General features: G+C 34.2%; 1 protein-coding gene across 1 annotated transcript; it reads right to left on the minus strand.

The window, feature by feature from the left end:
- Positions 1-710: 710 nt before the first annotated feature.
- On the minus strand, positions 711-17,537 carry LOC144979147 (crystallin J1A-like). The gene is given in 10 exon segments (XM_078925749.1): positions 711-2,782; positions 3,371-3,510; positions 5,752-5,939; positions 7,740-7,896; positions 9,344-9,436; positions 11,136-11,214; positions 11,308-11,411; positions 14,124-14,300; positions 16,360-16,479; positions 17,438-17,537. Coding segments are annotated over 9 exon segments (1,119 nt in total). The 5' UTR covers positions 16,442-16,479; positions 17,438-17,537; the 3' UTR covers positions 711-2,683.
- Between the last annotated feature and the right edge of the window lie 156 nt (positions 17,538-17,693).

Below are 17,693 nucleotides of genomic sequence, written 5' to 3' on the forward strand. Positions count from 1 at the left end.
TTTTAAATGTGACAACTGGACATCAATACCATGTTTAAAAAGAATGAAAATTATGATGAATTTGGCATCCCACAAAGTGGAGAAAAATTTAAGGGTTGCGTACACTTTTAGTTTTTCCTGTGACGTAGAAATATGAAGGTTGTTGTTGAGGCTTGGGCCATAGCTTTCTTCAGTGCTACATTTTTAATGAACATGCTGTTTTTGGCCATATTTAAAATAATTTTTGTGTAAAACACTGAAATAGCCCATAAGTTTAGATATGACACTTCATGAGATTACTGACAAATTGTTTCAACTTTCTGTGAATCTATATAATATTTACAAATTGAAAGCTTGTGCACATAGTTTGATAGTATATTCAATTTCCTTCAGTTTGATGCCCAATTTGCATATATTTGAATTAATATTGTAGTCTCCAGAGCCTTTGAAAGAAATGTTGTCTCTTTTTTGCAAGGGGACACAACTCACTTTTTTCAAAGGGCCATAACTCTCTTAAATGACACTTATTTTTACGGTAACAGTGGAATTTGTATGGCCAATAAGTTCTATTATTTGAAAAACATAGTGGCATAAACTCCCAAACGGGGGGGGGGGGGGGGGGGGGGGGGGGGGGGGCCTAAGCACTAAATCTTTTTATGGAATCAGTGTGGATGAGCTGAATGACTGTGTGAGAGAGAAATAAAGTTTTAGTTGTATCCTACCAACACACCTTTTGAATTTAATAAATTATTTATTGTCGGTAAAAATACATATTATGCATACGGTACATCTTTTCTACATAACAGCTATTAGTAACAATGACAAAATATAAAAGTAATAATTTGAAAAATAATGATGTATATTTTCTTAATAAAATCTGATTAAAAATAAGTAAGCCCTATAAGGCTTTTCACCGAGAAGAATTTTTATAAAATACTTTGAACATAAAAAAATACTATATATTAGACATAAAAATTGACATGTCTTGACTGTTTCAAAACGGCAATGGAGTGTGAGTGACTGTGTCTGCATGTGTATTATACTGCATACACACAACATGCAGTGTAGATAGATTCACACGATACACAAGTAACTGTCAATATCACATTGAGTCATCTGTAGTCAAAACCACCAGGTACAATAAAATTAAATTATGTTTTTACGTTGGCTGGGTGAAATTAGAAGAAACCGTGTTCATCATGGTAAAAATCTGTTCACAGAAGGAATGGGCATGGATATTTAGGCGCTATATAAATTCATTATTCATTAATTCATTATTCAATAAATGATAACAGAATAAAAATTTTAAAAAATTGGGACCCACATATGAGTTAGAGGAACCCATGCTGGAGTGTAAAACTAAAAAACTTCCAACATAAACAGATGACTTATAGTACAGAGGGAAAAAATATCTCTAAAATAGATACTACAGTACATTTGTTGACAGTCTCCCTCCCAGCTAAAGACTCCCGTCAGGACCAAGAAACAACAAACAAGCAATATCAACGCAAAACAAAAACAGCAACATGGAAATAGGAAACATAGTACGTATAGGGTATAGAAGACAGCAAGTAACCTCTCTCTGCCCACTGTGGGAGTTACATGTGATGGTGAACGTTGAGACGAACTTTGGCGAGCAGAATATTACTTCCAAGTCCATCCATTCTGATATCAGCATCAGTCAGAAATTGAAATCAAGAAATCACCACTCGTCACATCGATTTTTAGCGAAATCCATCATGGGTCATGACCTTTAAATACCATGCCATGGACTTGGAAATATGTCTTTCTCCAAAGCATGCGTCAAGATCATCTTTTTAAAAAATAGAGACAATAATTATTACAACAATTTATATTATACTTTGAACATTACATCACAAACCTACTTGTAACAATTGTCGCTACATGAAGAAATGGATGCAAGTCTTTCTACAACCACTCCTTTGAGATTGATCTAAGAATAGTTGGGGCAAGGAAAATTCCGCTTTATTACCATTGACTACATCTGTACTGTTATGTTTTTTTTTCTTTAATCCTTTTTCAATATTTCAGTGTTGTTCTCATTCCTGACAATATAGCCTAATTAGATACCATAAGAGAGAATTTATTAATATTTAAAATGGATTTTTCTTACTTTATTCATAAAGCATTCTGATAGTCACTGAAAACACTTTAAAATTTTGAAAATCCATACATATAAGAAAATGAGAGCAAATTCATTTTTTAAGAACTTAGATTTTGTTTTTGATGGCAAATTGATTTAAGAAAATATTCCAACTTTGACGTCATGTAACTAAACACCAAAAAGATTTATCACAATTGTGAAACCCTATTTTAAAGCACAGGGACCATTTTAATAAAAAAGATTTGAATCGAACAAATTTTTTCATAAATCTACAGTCTGTTGAAATTCCTCTAAAACACTCGCGAAATTAAATGTTTTGGCGTCCAGCATGACGAAAAAGCATATTCCATATACTAAATTAACATAATAATAATAACATACAAAAAGTTGGTGTGCACTTTCATTGATTCACCATGTGCAAAAGAAAAACAACAATGCATTGCAAATTCTGAGAGGTCATCTTTTTTTTTTTTGGGGGGGTGTAAATAAAAAGGGATGCTTGTCCGTCTATTTGGGCGTGCATGCTAAATAAATCTGGGTCTGGGACATGACAAAAGTAAAGAGAGGAAAATACTAATCCTATAGTTCGATCATGACAAGTTCTTTTGCTAGATCCAAGACCTGATTATACTTGAGAGTGCGGCTGGTCCACGATTTTGGAATACTAAGAAGACCTTCCTGGAGAAAATAAGATTCAAAATTGTTAATGGTATTGTCATTTTTGAAAAATCTACCAAACTTACTTTTTACCTTATGCTCATAATTATACACTCCAGCACAATTTCCTCAAACTCATTCGAATGTCCCAAATTTTTTCCTTATTATTCTTTGTTATCATTCCATTCAATCCTCGAACAAACTTTTAACTTGAACACAACCACTGTTTCCTCAAACTAATTTCACCCACCCAATGTAAAAAAAATAATTAATTAAAGAGTTTTTCTTTAATTGTGCCCAGTGATTTCAACCACTGATGGCTTACTGTGATATTGATTATGTGCGTATCATGTGTATCTATCTACACTGCATGTGTGTGTATGTATTTAAAGTGTATTACACACAGCCACTCATGCACTCCAGCGCTGTTTTGCATAAAAGGCGCATCTCTGCTTATTCTTATCACTTCACCGTTAGTTCCAACTTCAAAGCCATGCGCCTAGGTATTGAGAGCTTGGTGACCAAGCATTGTGAAAAGAATATAACTTATGTAAGGTATTTATAAAAAAAAGATTAGACAAATAAATGGATAAAAAATTATCTTCAAACCTGAGCTGCCTTGCAAGCTCCTATAAACCCTGCCCGTGAGGCGTTACAACCACCCACCCTCAAAGTTGAGCGGATGCCATCAACGAAGCTGGAAGATGTGATGAGGCCATGGAGTGTCGCTTGGAGCGACTTGGGTAAATCTGGCATAATAAAATAAAAATGTCACATGTAATATATATATACATATCACATCGAAAGGAAAAACCATATTCATACAGTTCAACTAAGATTTCAAGAAGAAAAAAAAAAGGAATCAGAATCACTAATATTTATTATTTTCAAAATCTATTGCTATTTTTCAAGATTTGGATTTGTTGATTTGGGACTAAATTTGATATAATTTTGAAATCTCAAGATGAAGCTTTTCTATGGAGACGGCATTCAATGCCTTCTTCCATAACGTTTTTAAAAAATGGTCTTGAAGGCACGTCTTGTAGTGTCTTAGAAAATTTCAATTATTATAACCGTTTTGTTTTATGTGGTCCTTGACGTTTTTTTAATTGCTATTTAGAGGGAGTACTGTTATAGTAATTGGTGCAATTTTTATAGAATTGACATGTTTTTGTTATAATTCACTTGAAATTGTGTGCGTACAGGCAATTGATTTATAGTGTACTAAAATAGCTCTACTGTTTCTCAATCATTTATATGTTTTTGGTTGGAAAAAACACTAGACTATGGATCGTTATATTATATTAACCTATTGTGGTTATACATGAATAGTGGCATATTAATTAAATATTAATATTAGACCCCACCTCGCAGGTGTGACTCGGGGACTATGTTTTGGGTCTCACAAAATGGATAGTAAAGTGATTTATCTAGAAGTTCCAATGTATAAAAATGGTCTCCATTGAGGTTTCGTTAACAGAAATAACATTGCTAATCTGGGTTTTGGTGGTCCAAAAACTACTTAACACCCATTGTATTTTGTTGGATAATAGCAGTACGGTATGGGATCCCTATCACTCCTTTACAATTAAATAAATAGAATCCATCCAACAAAAAGCTATAAAATTCGTTCAACAAAATCCTAGAAACAAATCAAAGCCATATATGGCACCCCATTTGGAGCCATTGAAGGAAAAGAGAGAGAAGAATAAACTAAATGTATTTTACAAAGGCCAGAAAAACCAGGTCAGGTTGCCATTAGAATTAGAGGGCCTCCAACCGAACAAGAGGAAACCTGGCAAATTTATGTTGCCACAATCTAGAATAGACTGCCATCTTCACTTGTTTCTGCCGACAACTATAAGACTTTGGAACAACTTGGATAGCTCCTGGGAAAACGGTTGTGAATGCTGAGCTGATGAGTCTTCCAGGAGAAAGTTTCACCTTGAAGAGGAAGAGGACAAAAAAGAAGAAGAAGTACAGAACATGGCAGCTCGCATTGTAATGTAGAAAAACAGGAAAACTGCATCTCCCGGGAGTACAACAACAGCTGCATTGGCTGCCAACGGACCAGCACATTAAATTTATGTCTGCAACTATTGTATTCAGGTGCTTGGAAGGCTCGTCACCAACATATCTCTCAAACCTCATTGAACGCTATATCTTTTTCAAAAAATATAGTTAGCGTTGTTTGTGTACCGTGTTAGAGTTAATCTTTGTTATGCACACACTCTAGATGAAGGGATGTTTGCGCACCATAAATATAAATCTTTACCATTATTATTATTATTATTATTATTATTATTATTATTATTATTTTTATTAATATCATTATTATTATTATCATTATTATTATTATTATATATTATTTTTATTATTATTATTATTATTTTTATTATTTTTATTATTTTTTTAAACCTTTTATTTTATTTATATTTTATAATAATAATAATAATAATAATAATAATAATAATAATAATAATAATAATTATTATTATTATTATTATTATTGTTATTATTATTTTTATCATTATTATCATTATCATCATCAGCATCGTCATCATCATGATTGTTATTGTTATTATTATTATTATTATTATTATTATTATTATTATTATTTTTATTAATATCATTATTATCATCATCATCATTATTATTATTATTAAATTGACTCTTTTAACTCTACTACTGTGTAAAATGTTGTACGGCCCTTATAAATCATGTTGGACATCATTTGATTCAAGTCAATACTCATTGGAGACCATTTATCTTAAATAAATCATATATTATGTCTGCTTTGTAGTCAAAATTTTGAAACATTATTAGAAGTAAAAATTAATCCAGAATCTATTCCGATCGGTCATTTGTTTTCAATGTTGAATTGGTTTTTATAGGACTTTGGAATAATCGGCTTAATTTCTCAACCAAAAAAAAGAGTTTTAAATAAACTAAAACTTCAACTGTATTGTAATTTCAAAACTTACGTCAGTTATTTTTGAAATGCTCTGGAACAGCTTTATGATGTTCTATTTCCTTGACCTGCATAACCCTTCGAATCTGACCAACCAGAGCCCTGTCCATCTCTTGTGGATTTGCATTCTCACGACTCTCAATGTTTTTAATAACTGTATTCAAAACGTCCTGGGGATTTTGGTGTAAAATATACTGCTCCAGAACTCTACATTCAAGAATAAAAAAAAGAAGAAAGGATTTATCAATAGAGCACAAAGTTGGAAGTTTATTGTCTTATCCCACACCTGTCTGGGGGTCTTGATAGCTCAGTTGCTCCTGTCCACCTGGCAGTGATTGGGTAGTTGGGTCTGTTGGTGATCTCTTACAAAAGATTCTTTTTCAATCAAAAAAACCCCCATGATTTTACTCATAGCCTAACAATCAGGACAATATGAATCAAAGTTTTAATCGTGGACAAGTTTCTCAATGTTAACAATGAAACTTTATATCTTGCTAGTATATTTAACAAGCATGTTCACAAAAATTGCTTTAAAATTTCAAAAGACCCTCACACCTTTGTCGAATTGGTCAGGGTATCTTGTATCTTTCTCATTATGTTAGTCTTTTTAGGAGTTTTACGGCACATGCGACACTATAAGTTCATGTAAACGCCAGAAAAAAGCAAGAGGAAAGTTGTGGACAAAGCACTGAAGAAAAAAGACAAATAGGGTCGAATGAGGCACAGATACCATGAGCAATCCATCAACGTGCAAATGTTGATGTTATCTAAAATTCCCATACAGGCACAGACAAAAGATCAAGCTATGAAGGATACACTCAATGTTTACAAAGTACAGTATACAAAATTCAAATTAAATAATTATTATAGAACACAACAGTAACAGAGATTATTTACAAGGGGAAAAATGTAATTTTTCAAAAAAGCTACTCTACATAATTTGACTGTCTCCCAGCTAAAGATCTGCGCCAGGATGAGGAAAAAGCGATCCAGAGCAAAGACAGAGAGCAGCATGGGAAATTAAAACAGATATGGATGATAGAGGACACAGCAAGTGACCTCTTGCCCACCATGAGAGATCAGAAGACCCGCCCAGCATCTTTCAGATAAACTGGCATCAAATTCAAACTGTGCGAGTCGTTGTACTCTGCTTCTGATTCTAGTGTACAGAAGAAAAATTACTGATAACTCGAAAAGGAAAATACGTCATAATTGCAAATAATCTCAAATGGTCGGAAGGGTGGGGGGGGGGGGGGGGGGGGGGGAGTAAAACCTGAACAACAAAAACAGATTTGATTCAATTGTTGTTAGAAGCATAAACGTGAAATCTGATTCAGGTATATTGAGCATAACCAGTTTCAGAAGCTAACAGTAAACAGTAGAAGTGTCCTATACTGTTGCATAATTAGGTTTAATATAAAAATGTGTAAGAAATTGTATTTAGCACTTACATGTATTTTTTCAAAATGATGAACAGTAATACAATATTCCACCCAAAACATCTCAAAGAGATATTGAAGAGATACATTGTAAGAAACGTTCACATATCATGATTTATATGTGGCTATGTGGTCTTGTGGTATGACAATTTCCTTCGGTCCAGAAGGTCCAGAATTTGAGTCCCAGTCCCAGTCTCAGCAGCCCATAATCGAGTCATTAGGAAAATTTCTAAAATCACCAAACAGGCATCACGTCTCGTTATAAGTGGTATTGGTTAGGAACCCTTGTAAAGCACTTTGAGAAAATTTAGTGGATATTGCGCTTTATAAACAAATGCTCTTAGTTTTTGGGTTCTTTTTTGTTGGGGGGGGGGGGGGGGGGGGGGGGGGAGTTAGCCATTTACCCCAACTTAATTGTCATTGTGAACACACATTTGCCTCCATGGACCTGTTGGTCTTTTGCATGTCAACAAATTAAGATTAAAGCATCACGAAGACTAAGAATTCCCATCGGATTCTGGAGGGATGATTGATTTTGAGCCAAAATCAGAAACACCATATTACAGACCTGGCCATTGCAAGGGCGGAGGTGACAGCTTGGTCAGATGCCTGTGTGACTCTAATCCCATTCTCTACTTTTGTGAGCATGTCAGGGTGGCCGGCATACAGGCAAACAAGGGGGATGATTCTAATTGCGCAGTCAATCTGGTCATCTGTAGAGGAACCTAGAATTTTAATCAAAACAAGGGTTTATTACACATTTATATGAGTTTTGTTTTTGTTTTTAAGAGTTTTGCAGTGCTTGCAACACTTTGAAATCATATCAGCACCAGTAAAAAAGAAGAAAATGGGATAGTAAAAAGTTCTAGAATTACAATTAAAGCACCCATGAAAAAGTAAGACAAAGGGGAATAGGCTCAATTAGGAAACAGATGTTGATTCCAAGAGCACATTAACAAAGTACTTTGTTTGAGATCACCTAAAGTCTTATCCTGACACAAGCACAGGTCTCCACTATGAGGAATACACTCTCAAATGTTTACAGATCATATATAATATGTAAACAAAACATAATACAGTGCATAACACAGAGAGATGATTTACAAGACAAAAAAATGTTATCTCCAAAAACTATTTATTTGACTGTTTCCCTCCCAGCCAGGTTATCCGGGCAGGGCCAAGACACAACCAAGAAATATTTTTCCAGGACAAAGACAGAAACCATGTTGGAAAACAAATATAGGCGGAAAGAAGACACAGTAAGGGCCTCCCTGTCCAACACGGGAGGTCATGAACCCCATCCAGCATTTATGTGTAAAGAATCAAAAGATACATTATTCAGCAGTAAACTCAAGAGGATATGGGGAAAAAAAATACATACCCTTCAATTTTTGGAGAAGCAGGAGCTCTTAACAGCATAATTTATGTTGAATGAATAATAAAAGTAAAAGTTAAAGACGTCGCATGCTGAGTAGAGATATGTTGGCTTTGTCACATAAAGGGGAGCATTAGTCTACCCGTTATTGATTGAAACAAGACGCACTTAAAGCTACACCTCATTATAACCGGACCTCACCAAATCAACTCACATTTGCCCCCCCCCCCCCCCCCCCCCCCCCCCCCCCCCCCCCCCCCCCCCCCCCCCCCCCCCCCCCCCCCCCCCCCCCCCCCCCCCCCCCCCCCTCACATTTTTTTTTCATCTTCTTTGTAAAATACCCAACACTGAAATCTTGAAAACAAGGAAATCTCGAACAAACAGGCCTGGTCTAAACGTTTTCGAGATTTTGTGCTGCCCTGTATTAGTATTAGAAATTTCTGTCATCTGTCTTATACTACTCAATCTTGTTTATTTTACCTTCTTTCTTCTTCATCTTATTTTTTTTTATTACTTCATTGTTTGCTTGTGCTCAAATTGTCATCATACAGAGCTTCTTTCTACTTGAATGCAGAAAATTCACAATCAAAGTGTATAAGAATATCTCAGGAACGCTCCATTGACAACCAACAACGACGACTTATAATCAGCATCAGATTAAAAGTATTAAGGATATAGCTCATGTTGTATGCAACTATTATTCAAACACATACATCATACATTTTGACTTTATAAAGGCTTCAAGCATTTTCACTCTCCATGCACCAATATCAACAAAGTTCTAAATAATCCTTTACCAGTTTCTTCCAAACCATTTTCTAGATTTGCCAAAAAGTCTTTAATGCAGCCATTACGTCATGGGCTATGTATAGGAAGGCTTTTCTTCACATCTGAAAAAAAGGACAAAAAAAAAAAAAGAATCTTCTTTGCTGGATTAAAAAAAAAAAATATATATATATATATCATAAAGAATCTTTTTTTCCTCTACAATTACTCTTTTTTGCAATAAATTTCTGTAGTCGGGTTGAAGGTAACGATGATTCTAGAAAAGGAGATAAAACAATTATTACCAGTTCATTGGTTAAAAATAATAAATTAAAATCAAAAATGCTAAATGTCCCACGGTGACATTGGTAGAAGTAAAACTTGGTAGAAGTAAAACTTGAGAACTGAGACATTCATGAACCCAGAGCTTCGCCAACGGAAAGAATTGATGGCGTTCCCTCAGATAGAAACCTGGTCAAATCCCCCAGACCTAAAAAACAGTAATTATAATAATATTTTTTTTACGTTCATTAATTAGTTAATTAATAATGATAATGATAATGATAATAATAATAACAATAATAATAATAATAATAATAATAATAATAATAATAATAATAATAATAATAATAATAATACAGTCCACTCCGGATAATCGCAACACCTTGGGATCAGCGAAAATGTTGCAATTAACCGAAGTTGAGTTTCCTGTCCACTATTGCAACATTTTACACAAATGTGGTAAACTCAAACCAGTTGTTGTAATCATTGTTCTGAGTCCACCACAGACTGAGCAATTTGATTGGAATAAAAAATATATGGTAGCCCTGTATAGATTTTGACAAGCAAAAGCAGTTTTGAGGCAAGCGGACATCTTAAGATTGGATTCACTTTCACTTTTTGTTCTCAACATTTATACGAGTTCAAGAGATAAGCGGTGATGAGAGACAAGAAGCTCTCACCAAACCCGTTGGTCACAATGCACAGTTGTCAATCATAAAACAAAGGATATCATCGCTCAGTCTCTCCTCACAACTGTCATCGTCTACCTGTTGTCTAAACTCGCCTCATATCTAATGGTTACAGATGACCGCACAAACTCGAACTGCAAAGCCCTGTCCTCTTTTGTCTATAATAGGGTGGTGACATACTGATGTAGGCTTAAACCCCGCCACTCTCGATTCTTCATCGTGTCATGATTTCACCCATGATGAAATCTAATCATGAGATTTTGTTTGATTGATTCCTTGAATTTGCCTCCTTTTGAGGACAAAAATTTGTTGCGATTAACAGAAGCTTGTTGCAATTAACCGAGTTGCGATTATCCGGAGTGCACTGTAATAACAACAACAACAATAATAATAATAATAATAATAATAATAATAATAATAATAATAATAATAATAAAGTAATGCAAGCGACTTAATTGGAACAGCTCCATTACACAGATATCGTTACAATAAAGCAACCAGTTTTCGGTTGTGACCTCCATTTGTAAAACCCTTAAAATTACACGTATCATTTGCAGTGGTTATATATTTTTAATATAGTAATACAGATCTTCTTTTTATTGATTTTTCAATTTTATTTTTCACTCCTCACTACATTTAACATAACATGTGTGAATATAAAAAAAGATAAAGGAGAATTTGTTACCTATCATATATTTTCACATTTATACAGGATTGTCACTACACCCTTATCTCATTAAAAAAATAGATCAAGGAAACATGAATCCTGTTTCATAATAATCCACAACACATTATACAATTTTAATAAACACTGAATGTCTCTTCAAAAGCAAATCAACAATTTCAGCACTACCTGCACTCTCATTAATCATTTGTTTCTCACAGAGACTGGAAAAGGCCAAAGTATAAAAGAAGACACAGAAAGTGGCCTCCTGCCCACCATGGGAGGTCAAAAGACCTCGCCAGTAGGGTCAAGTGACCTATCGACCATTAGTGTAAGATTATTTTAAAAACTTACTTATTTTGTCTTCTTTTCCTACTTGATATTTCTGGTTTTCTTTATTCTCATATGGTGAATTGGGCCCAAAGGCTTTGTACGTTTCTGATTTCAAATGATTTATGTTCAGGCCTGAAAATTGAAGAAAAAAATTGTTAAGAAAACAAACTTCCTTATTTGGATTCGTATCAATGGTAATGGCAACAAAATTTTCGAAATTTGAATGTACGCATAGCACTTCTCGACTTTTGATTTCACTTACGATCGTAAGTGACATTTGGTCACTTTAAGGATATAAAACATAGCTTATTTCATATATTTTGTATGTATTTATTAAACAACTAGAATTAAATAGTGGTTTGGGGGGTAAATCATGATTTTAATATGCAGGATAGAATGTAACATCCTTCATTAATAGGCACTGGTTAAATACTTTTTTTTACTGATAATGATTGTTCGTTCCATCAGCAATAAAAATTTTGAATATTTCATATGGTACAGAAAAACCAAGGATTGATTCGTTGACTGATTAACTGATTAATTTATTTAATGTAAGATTAACTGACCAATTGATAATGATGATAATTTTTGGTGTCGAATTGCCACAATCGTAACAAATTGAAAACGAAATGAATATGTTTATGTTGTGTATATCGCACGTGTGAAAGAAAGAAAGAAGAGAGAGAGAGAGAGAGAGAGAGAGGAGAGAGAGAGAGAGAGAGAAGAGAGAGAGAGAGAGAGAGAGAGAGAGAGAGAGAGAGAGAGAGAGAGAGAGAGAGAGAAAATAAGTAGGAGTGAAATATCTGTTCAATCTTAGTTATCGTTTAACATTATAACAAGTGTAACTAAATGACAAATTGCCATATTTATGGACAATAAAGATCTATTATTATTATTATTATTATTGTATGAGAAACGCGTGGCTTATGATAATAATAATATGTAAAATCAACCATGCGTTATCACCCAAATCATGTAAATACATTGAAAACTATTTCTTTATCCTAAGATTGAGTATTACTGTTGCAGAAGATGGATGAACTTCTGCTGAGTGTGTACCAATAATTATTCTTGTAATAGGTGCGAATCTGTTTGTTGAGGACATAATATCCAGTAATTGATATCACTTGGGACAGTGTGTTGACATGACAAAATTTAATCTGTCCTCATGAAACTATTTGATGTGTAATGGAAGGATTGCTTTCGTTAATTTGAAAAGCTGCCTACAACACATGTACATGACTCGTTGAAATTAGGATGGGAGGAATCTGGTGCCTTAGACACAATTTAACCAACTTATTACACTGTATCTAACTTCTACGTCATAGCACAAGACCAAAGGGCTAGAGCTCAGATGGTCGCTGGTTCAGATAAGTAAGTAAATAAACCAACTAATTATTGGAAAACCATAACTTATGGAAGAAAAGACGTTGTATAAAATTAGTTGTTCTTTAATTTGCGTGTTTAAAATTCAGAATTTATTATGTATTAATCGAATTACCACCCTTGGTAATATCACTCATGTTACAGACTGTTGGGTAGGAGTTTTGGATATAATGTTCTCCTGTGTGAGTTAATTATAACATATCTTAAACAAATGTTCTCAAAACAAATCTGGATGTTTCAAAACTTAAAAATCCATCTTTTCTCTACACAACTACAATGTCGTGGAGGGTCAGAATTGAATGCGTCTTACCTGTTCTTGTCATCAGTGTGTGAAAATAAACGTGAATTAAAACTAAATTCCTTTTGTTTGTTGATTTTTTTTTTCTTTTTAGATTTTTCAAAAAATATTTGTTCTGAGGCATTTATTACTCATTATAAAACCCTATAAAACTGAAAATATACCAACTTCACTGAAAAAATGAGGGAAAAAATTCAATACGTCACATGGCATGGAGAGCTATTGGTGAAAATGTATTAATATAACCAACTCACCATCGTCACGATTGATTCAAGACAAAAAAGAAATATGCTTAAATTTTTCAGAATCTAAAATTGTTATTTAGATAAAAAATCACTCAACACTGACGTGTTTTGCTACCAGAGCCATAGATAATAATATTATTTGTTGGACAGCTGTTTTAGACAGATTTAAATGAATTTCAAATGATTCAAGTTTGAAGTAGCACAACATTATCACTACAACCAACGAGTATAACATCATTGCTACAACCTACTTGGCAACTTATGTTTATGCCTTACCTTTAAAATCGTGTTCCTTTTGTTGTTTTTAATAACTGTCTTTATTATTTATATGACCAGTGTCTAAAGCTTCTATTTTGATGACAGATATTTTCAAAAATGTTGGGACAGCATTGTCATTTTATTTCATAGCTAGTGGTAACTATGCATTCAAATATTCAATAATTGTTCGGACATTTATCGATGGATTTATCCCTTTTTAAAATGTTCTGAAGTACAAAAATATTCCATTTGGGTCATTGTTAAGTGAATAATAGCTTTAATTTTGTTTATTTGGCAAGTCACATCTATGTAGCTAAATCATGTTTACGCGTCCACATAGCTAAACATACAACACTGCATAATTATGTAACACCAGCACACACACACATACACACACAGATATAACGTTGAATAACAATGTAACACATACAACGCTGTATAACTATGTAGCACCAGTACAATGACAATAGAAATAATTTTAGAGTCAGAGTCTGAGTCATTTAATATGGGAAAAAAGAACGATCATTCCGTCAAACACATGCAAGTTTAAGAAAAGAGTGTTGATGTACCTAGGGTTTGAATATGACGTAAAATACAATAACATTTTTCTTTAAAATGAGAGGAATAAAAATTAGTTAACCTTAGCATAAAACTTACCTTTTGACTGGACTAGTGACTTGAGCATGACAAGCGCCTCGTCTGCGTAGCACGTGTTACTCCCTGTTGGAATGCGATAAAAGGGGTTGGCGGATGGATGTCTGAATTCAATTTCCTCCACTCCATCCGTTAGAGACTTAAGATGATTTAGGTTGTAGATCCAGTGAAGAGGTTGGGCTTGAAAATAAAAATAGATTTATTGTTAAATTAAAGCAATATATATTGTACCTACATCCCAAGCAATGCCAATCTCTTTGTTTCTCAGGTTCAATCATGGTTCTGGAATATTGAAAAACAGACACTTATGACAAAGAAAAATCCGAATAAAGATGAATAATACTGTGCTAGACAAAACTTATTAGAAATTAAGAAAAGAAAAAGTAAATGGGTTGTTTGAGTGTTGAATTAATCCATCTATTACTATAACCTTACAATACATTGAGACGAGGATGTGAATAATATTTATAGTGTCTAACTATTTTTTACATCAATAAATGAGCAGTGTGGCAAAGTGATGTGGTCTTCCCTTTGCAATATGGAAGTATGAAAGTAAATTATGATTTGTGTTTTTAAGGGTTTTACGGCGCTTGCAACACATTAAGGTCATTTCAGCGCCAGTAAAAAGGAAGAAAATGGGATAGTAAAAAGTTCTAGAATTACAATTAAAGCACAAAAGAAAAGGTAAGACAAAGGGGAACTGGTTCAAATAGGGAACAGATGTAGATTCCAAGAGCACACCGTCAAAGTACTTAGTTTGAGATCACCTAAAAGTCTCATCCAGACACAAGCACAGGTCCCAACTAAGACTAAGAGGAATACAATCAAATGTGTACCAATCATATAATATAATATGTAAACTAAACATAATACAATGCATAACAGAGAGATGATTTACAAGGGAAAAAAATATCATCTCCCAAAACTATAACTAAACATTCGACTGTTTCCCTCCCAGCCAAGGAACTCCGGCAAGGATCAGGACAAAACTAAGTAATCTTATTCCAAGACAATGACAGGAAACAATTGGAAAACGGGTATGGGGGGATAGAAAACACAGCATGTACCTCCCTGCCCACTATGGGAGATCAGGATCCCCACCCAGATGAAAGTAAATTAGATAACAGAAACTAGTATAAGATAATATCTGAAAAGGTGTGTATAAAATAGTACCAGACATGCAGAAAGAAAAACACAAGGGAAAAAAAACACCATAACAATAAATCAGTCAAGGCAGGTCAGTACTGTTTCATAATCCGCTGAGCTGTCTGCCTTGAGCATATCACCAAACCGTAGGTCAAAGGGCATTGCTCTTACAGCGATCATGAGTGTTCTTATCACTTAAATAAATATTTGAGATGCTTGAGTGGATAAAAGTATTTACTGCCCAATATCGTGAGAATTATAGTTCAAGCCCTCAAAATGACCATTTTCTTTCCTTGGTAAAGACTTTCGTCCTGTCTGAATCATTAACTCGAGCAAGATGATTTTGTAAAATTGTTCTATGATAACAAACAATGTCAAGGATTTTAAAAATATAATTTGTGGTTCTCCTGAAAATGCATCTCTATTACAGATTGCATGACAAGCCTAACTCTTGGACTTTTAGACCAGCCTCACGCAGTAAACAAAAAATCGAAATTTTAAGAAAATAAACTTATGATATCTACCTTTTTCCCATGTGAATTATCTGATTAAAACTTTAAATGTATTGTAATGTAGTTCAGTTTTGTCACACACGTATCTATAGGTAAAATAAAAATAGTATCACTTCCATTCCTTATTCTTTAATTTTTACTTCTGAATATGAGGGGGAGGGGGGGGGGGGGGTCTGAATATGGTTGATTTTGGCCACCAAAAGTCTTTTCATACTAAATAAATCTGACATCATCATCATCATCATTGCCTTTTTCACCCTGGGTCAGGGTATAGGCCACTGTATAAATCTGACACTTCGCTAAAAATTGCGTCACAATATAAGGTGACTATTACAAGGTGGCTATTAAAAGGTGTCTATTCAAAGGTGGCTATTAAAAGGTGTCTATTAAAAGGCAACTATCACCAAAAGTAAGTGAACGTAAATTGTTACTAGTGCTTAAGGAAAGAAATAATCCCACAAGTCATACAATTGAATACAACCCAATGTTTACTTTCAATCGGTGATCGTCACCTTCAATTGTGCATCATTTTTTGGGTCAGTGTCAGGCTCTGAGTTTCTGAATGCTACGTTCTGACTCACCAGCGGCATCAGCAACCATAGCACCGACAATGGCTGCCACTTTCCTCTGGCTGACTTCACTCAGAGCTGTCATGGTTGCCATTCCTATTTGGTGGATGATATGTCCATACCAGATTTATTCTGAAAAAAAAAGGGCAGGTGTAAAATTTCATTTATTTATTTTAATAATCGAAAATGAATGCGGCCAAGGAAAATTGGACACAGTGCCTTATCAAAAAAATCACATCACTCCATACGCATTGTCATGAAGGCTTTCCATGAAGGAATTTATATAATCCACCAAAAATGTCTAATGTCAACAGGAATCGTCCGTGCTGTAGAAATTGGGGGTTAATAATATTGCCCAAGGAAAAAAAACGAAAGTGCCCGAAGTGGGGCGTGAACCCTGGATCTTCCGTTGCACGATGCAATGCAGTGGCTTAATAGCTGGACCATAAAACTAAATACAATTTTATATGAAGCATATCATTTACTGAAGTTTTTCTAATGACCCTCTGAGTGATTCGGATGGTAGCTAAGTTTATCAAATCTTATTTGTTTATAGTGCTTTGCCGTAGACGATCCCCCGATGTAAAGTCTACAACAGCCTAAGGCAAAAACAGACAATGATGTGATGTGATGTGATGTGATGATGATGATGATGATGATGATCATCATCATCATCATAATAATGGTGATGATGATGATGATGATCATGATGTTGATGATGTCATAATCATAATATTATAAGCAATAATTTAAAAATAAATAGATTAATATATAAATTAATAAACAAATTAACTAATCCTTTTCTCTAAATATGTCAAATCCTATAAAAACCACATCTTTCAGTATCTAATAACCGGTTCACAATATGACAAGATATGTAATTGAAGCAATAGGTCGGATAAATGTTACCTCAACATTAGTTGTGTACTGTCGTTAGGTAGGCTACATCACTGTGAAAAATTGAATTTAACTTACAACACAGGCACGTCAATGGATAATCGCACTTGTTTTCAGGGACATCTGAACAACATTTTAAAGCCGAAACAATAATATTAAATTCATTAACGACTCTAAAGAATGTGATACTTACAGAGATTAATATACGCTGTGGTTATACACAGACAGTGTCAGTAGTCTGTCTCTGATTTCATAAGCAGATATTACGAAGCTTAGTAGTGGACGCGAAGCGAAGGTCAGAGTTCGTGTAAACAAATGGATCACGCCTTAACCAAGGCTAACTGACCAGCCTATCCGGTCAGTTTTGAGGTCCTCTCTCTCTCTCTCTCTCTCTCTCTCTCTCTCTCTCTCTCTCTCTCTCTCTCTCTCTCTCATCCATATTACCACTT

This window comes from Berghia stephanieae, chromosome 9 (assembly GCF_034508935.2).
Source record: "Berghia stephanieae isolate SIO BIC M18660-M18661 chromosome 9, UCSD_Bste_1.3, whole genome shotgun sequence".
In the NCBI taxonomy this organism is placed as follows: domain Eukaryota; kingdom Metazoa; phylum Mollusca; class Gastropoda; order Nudibranchia; family Aeolidiidae; genus Berghia; species Berghia stephanieae.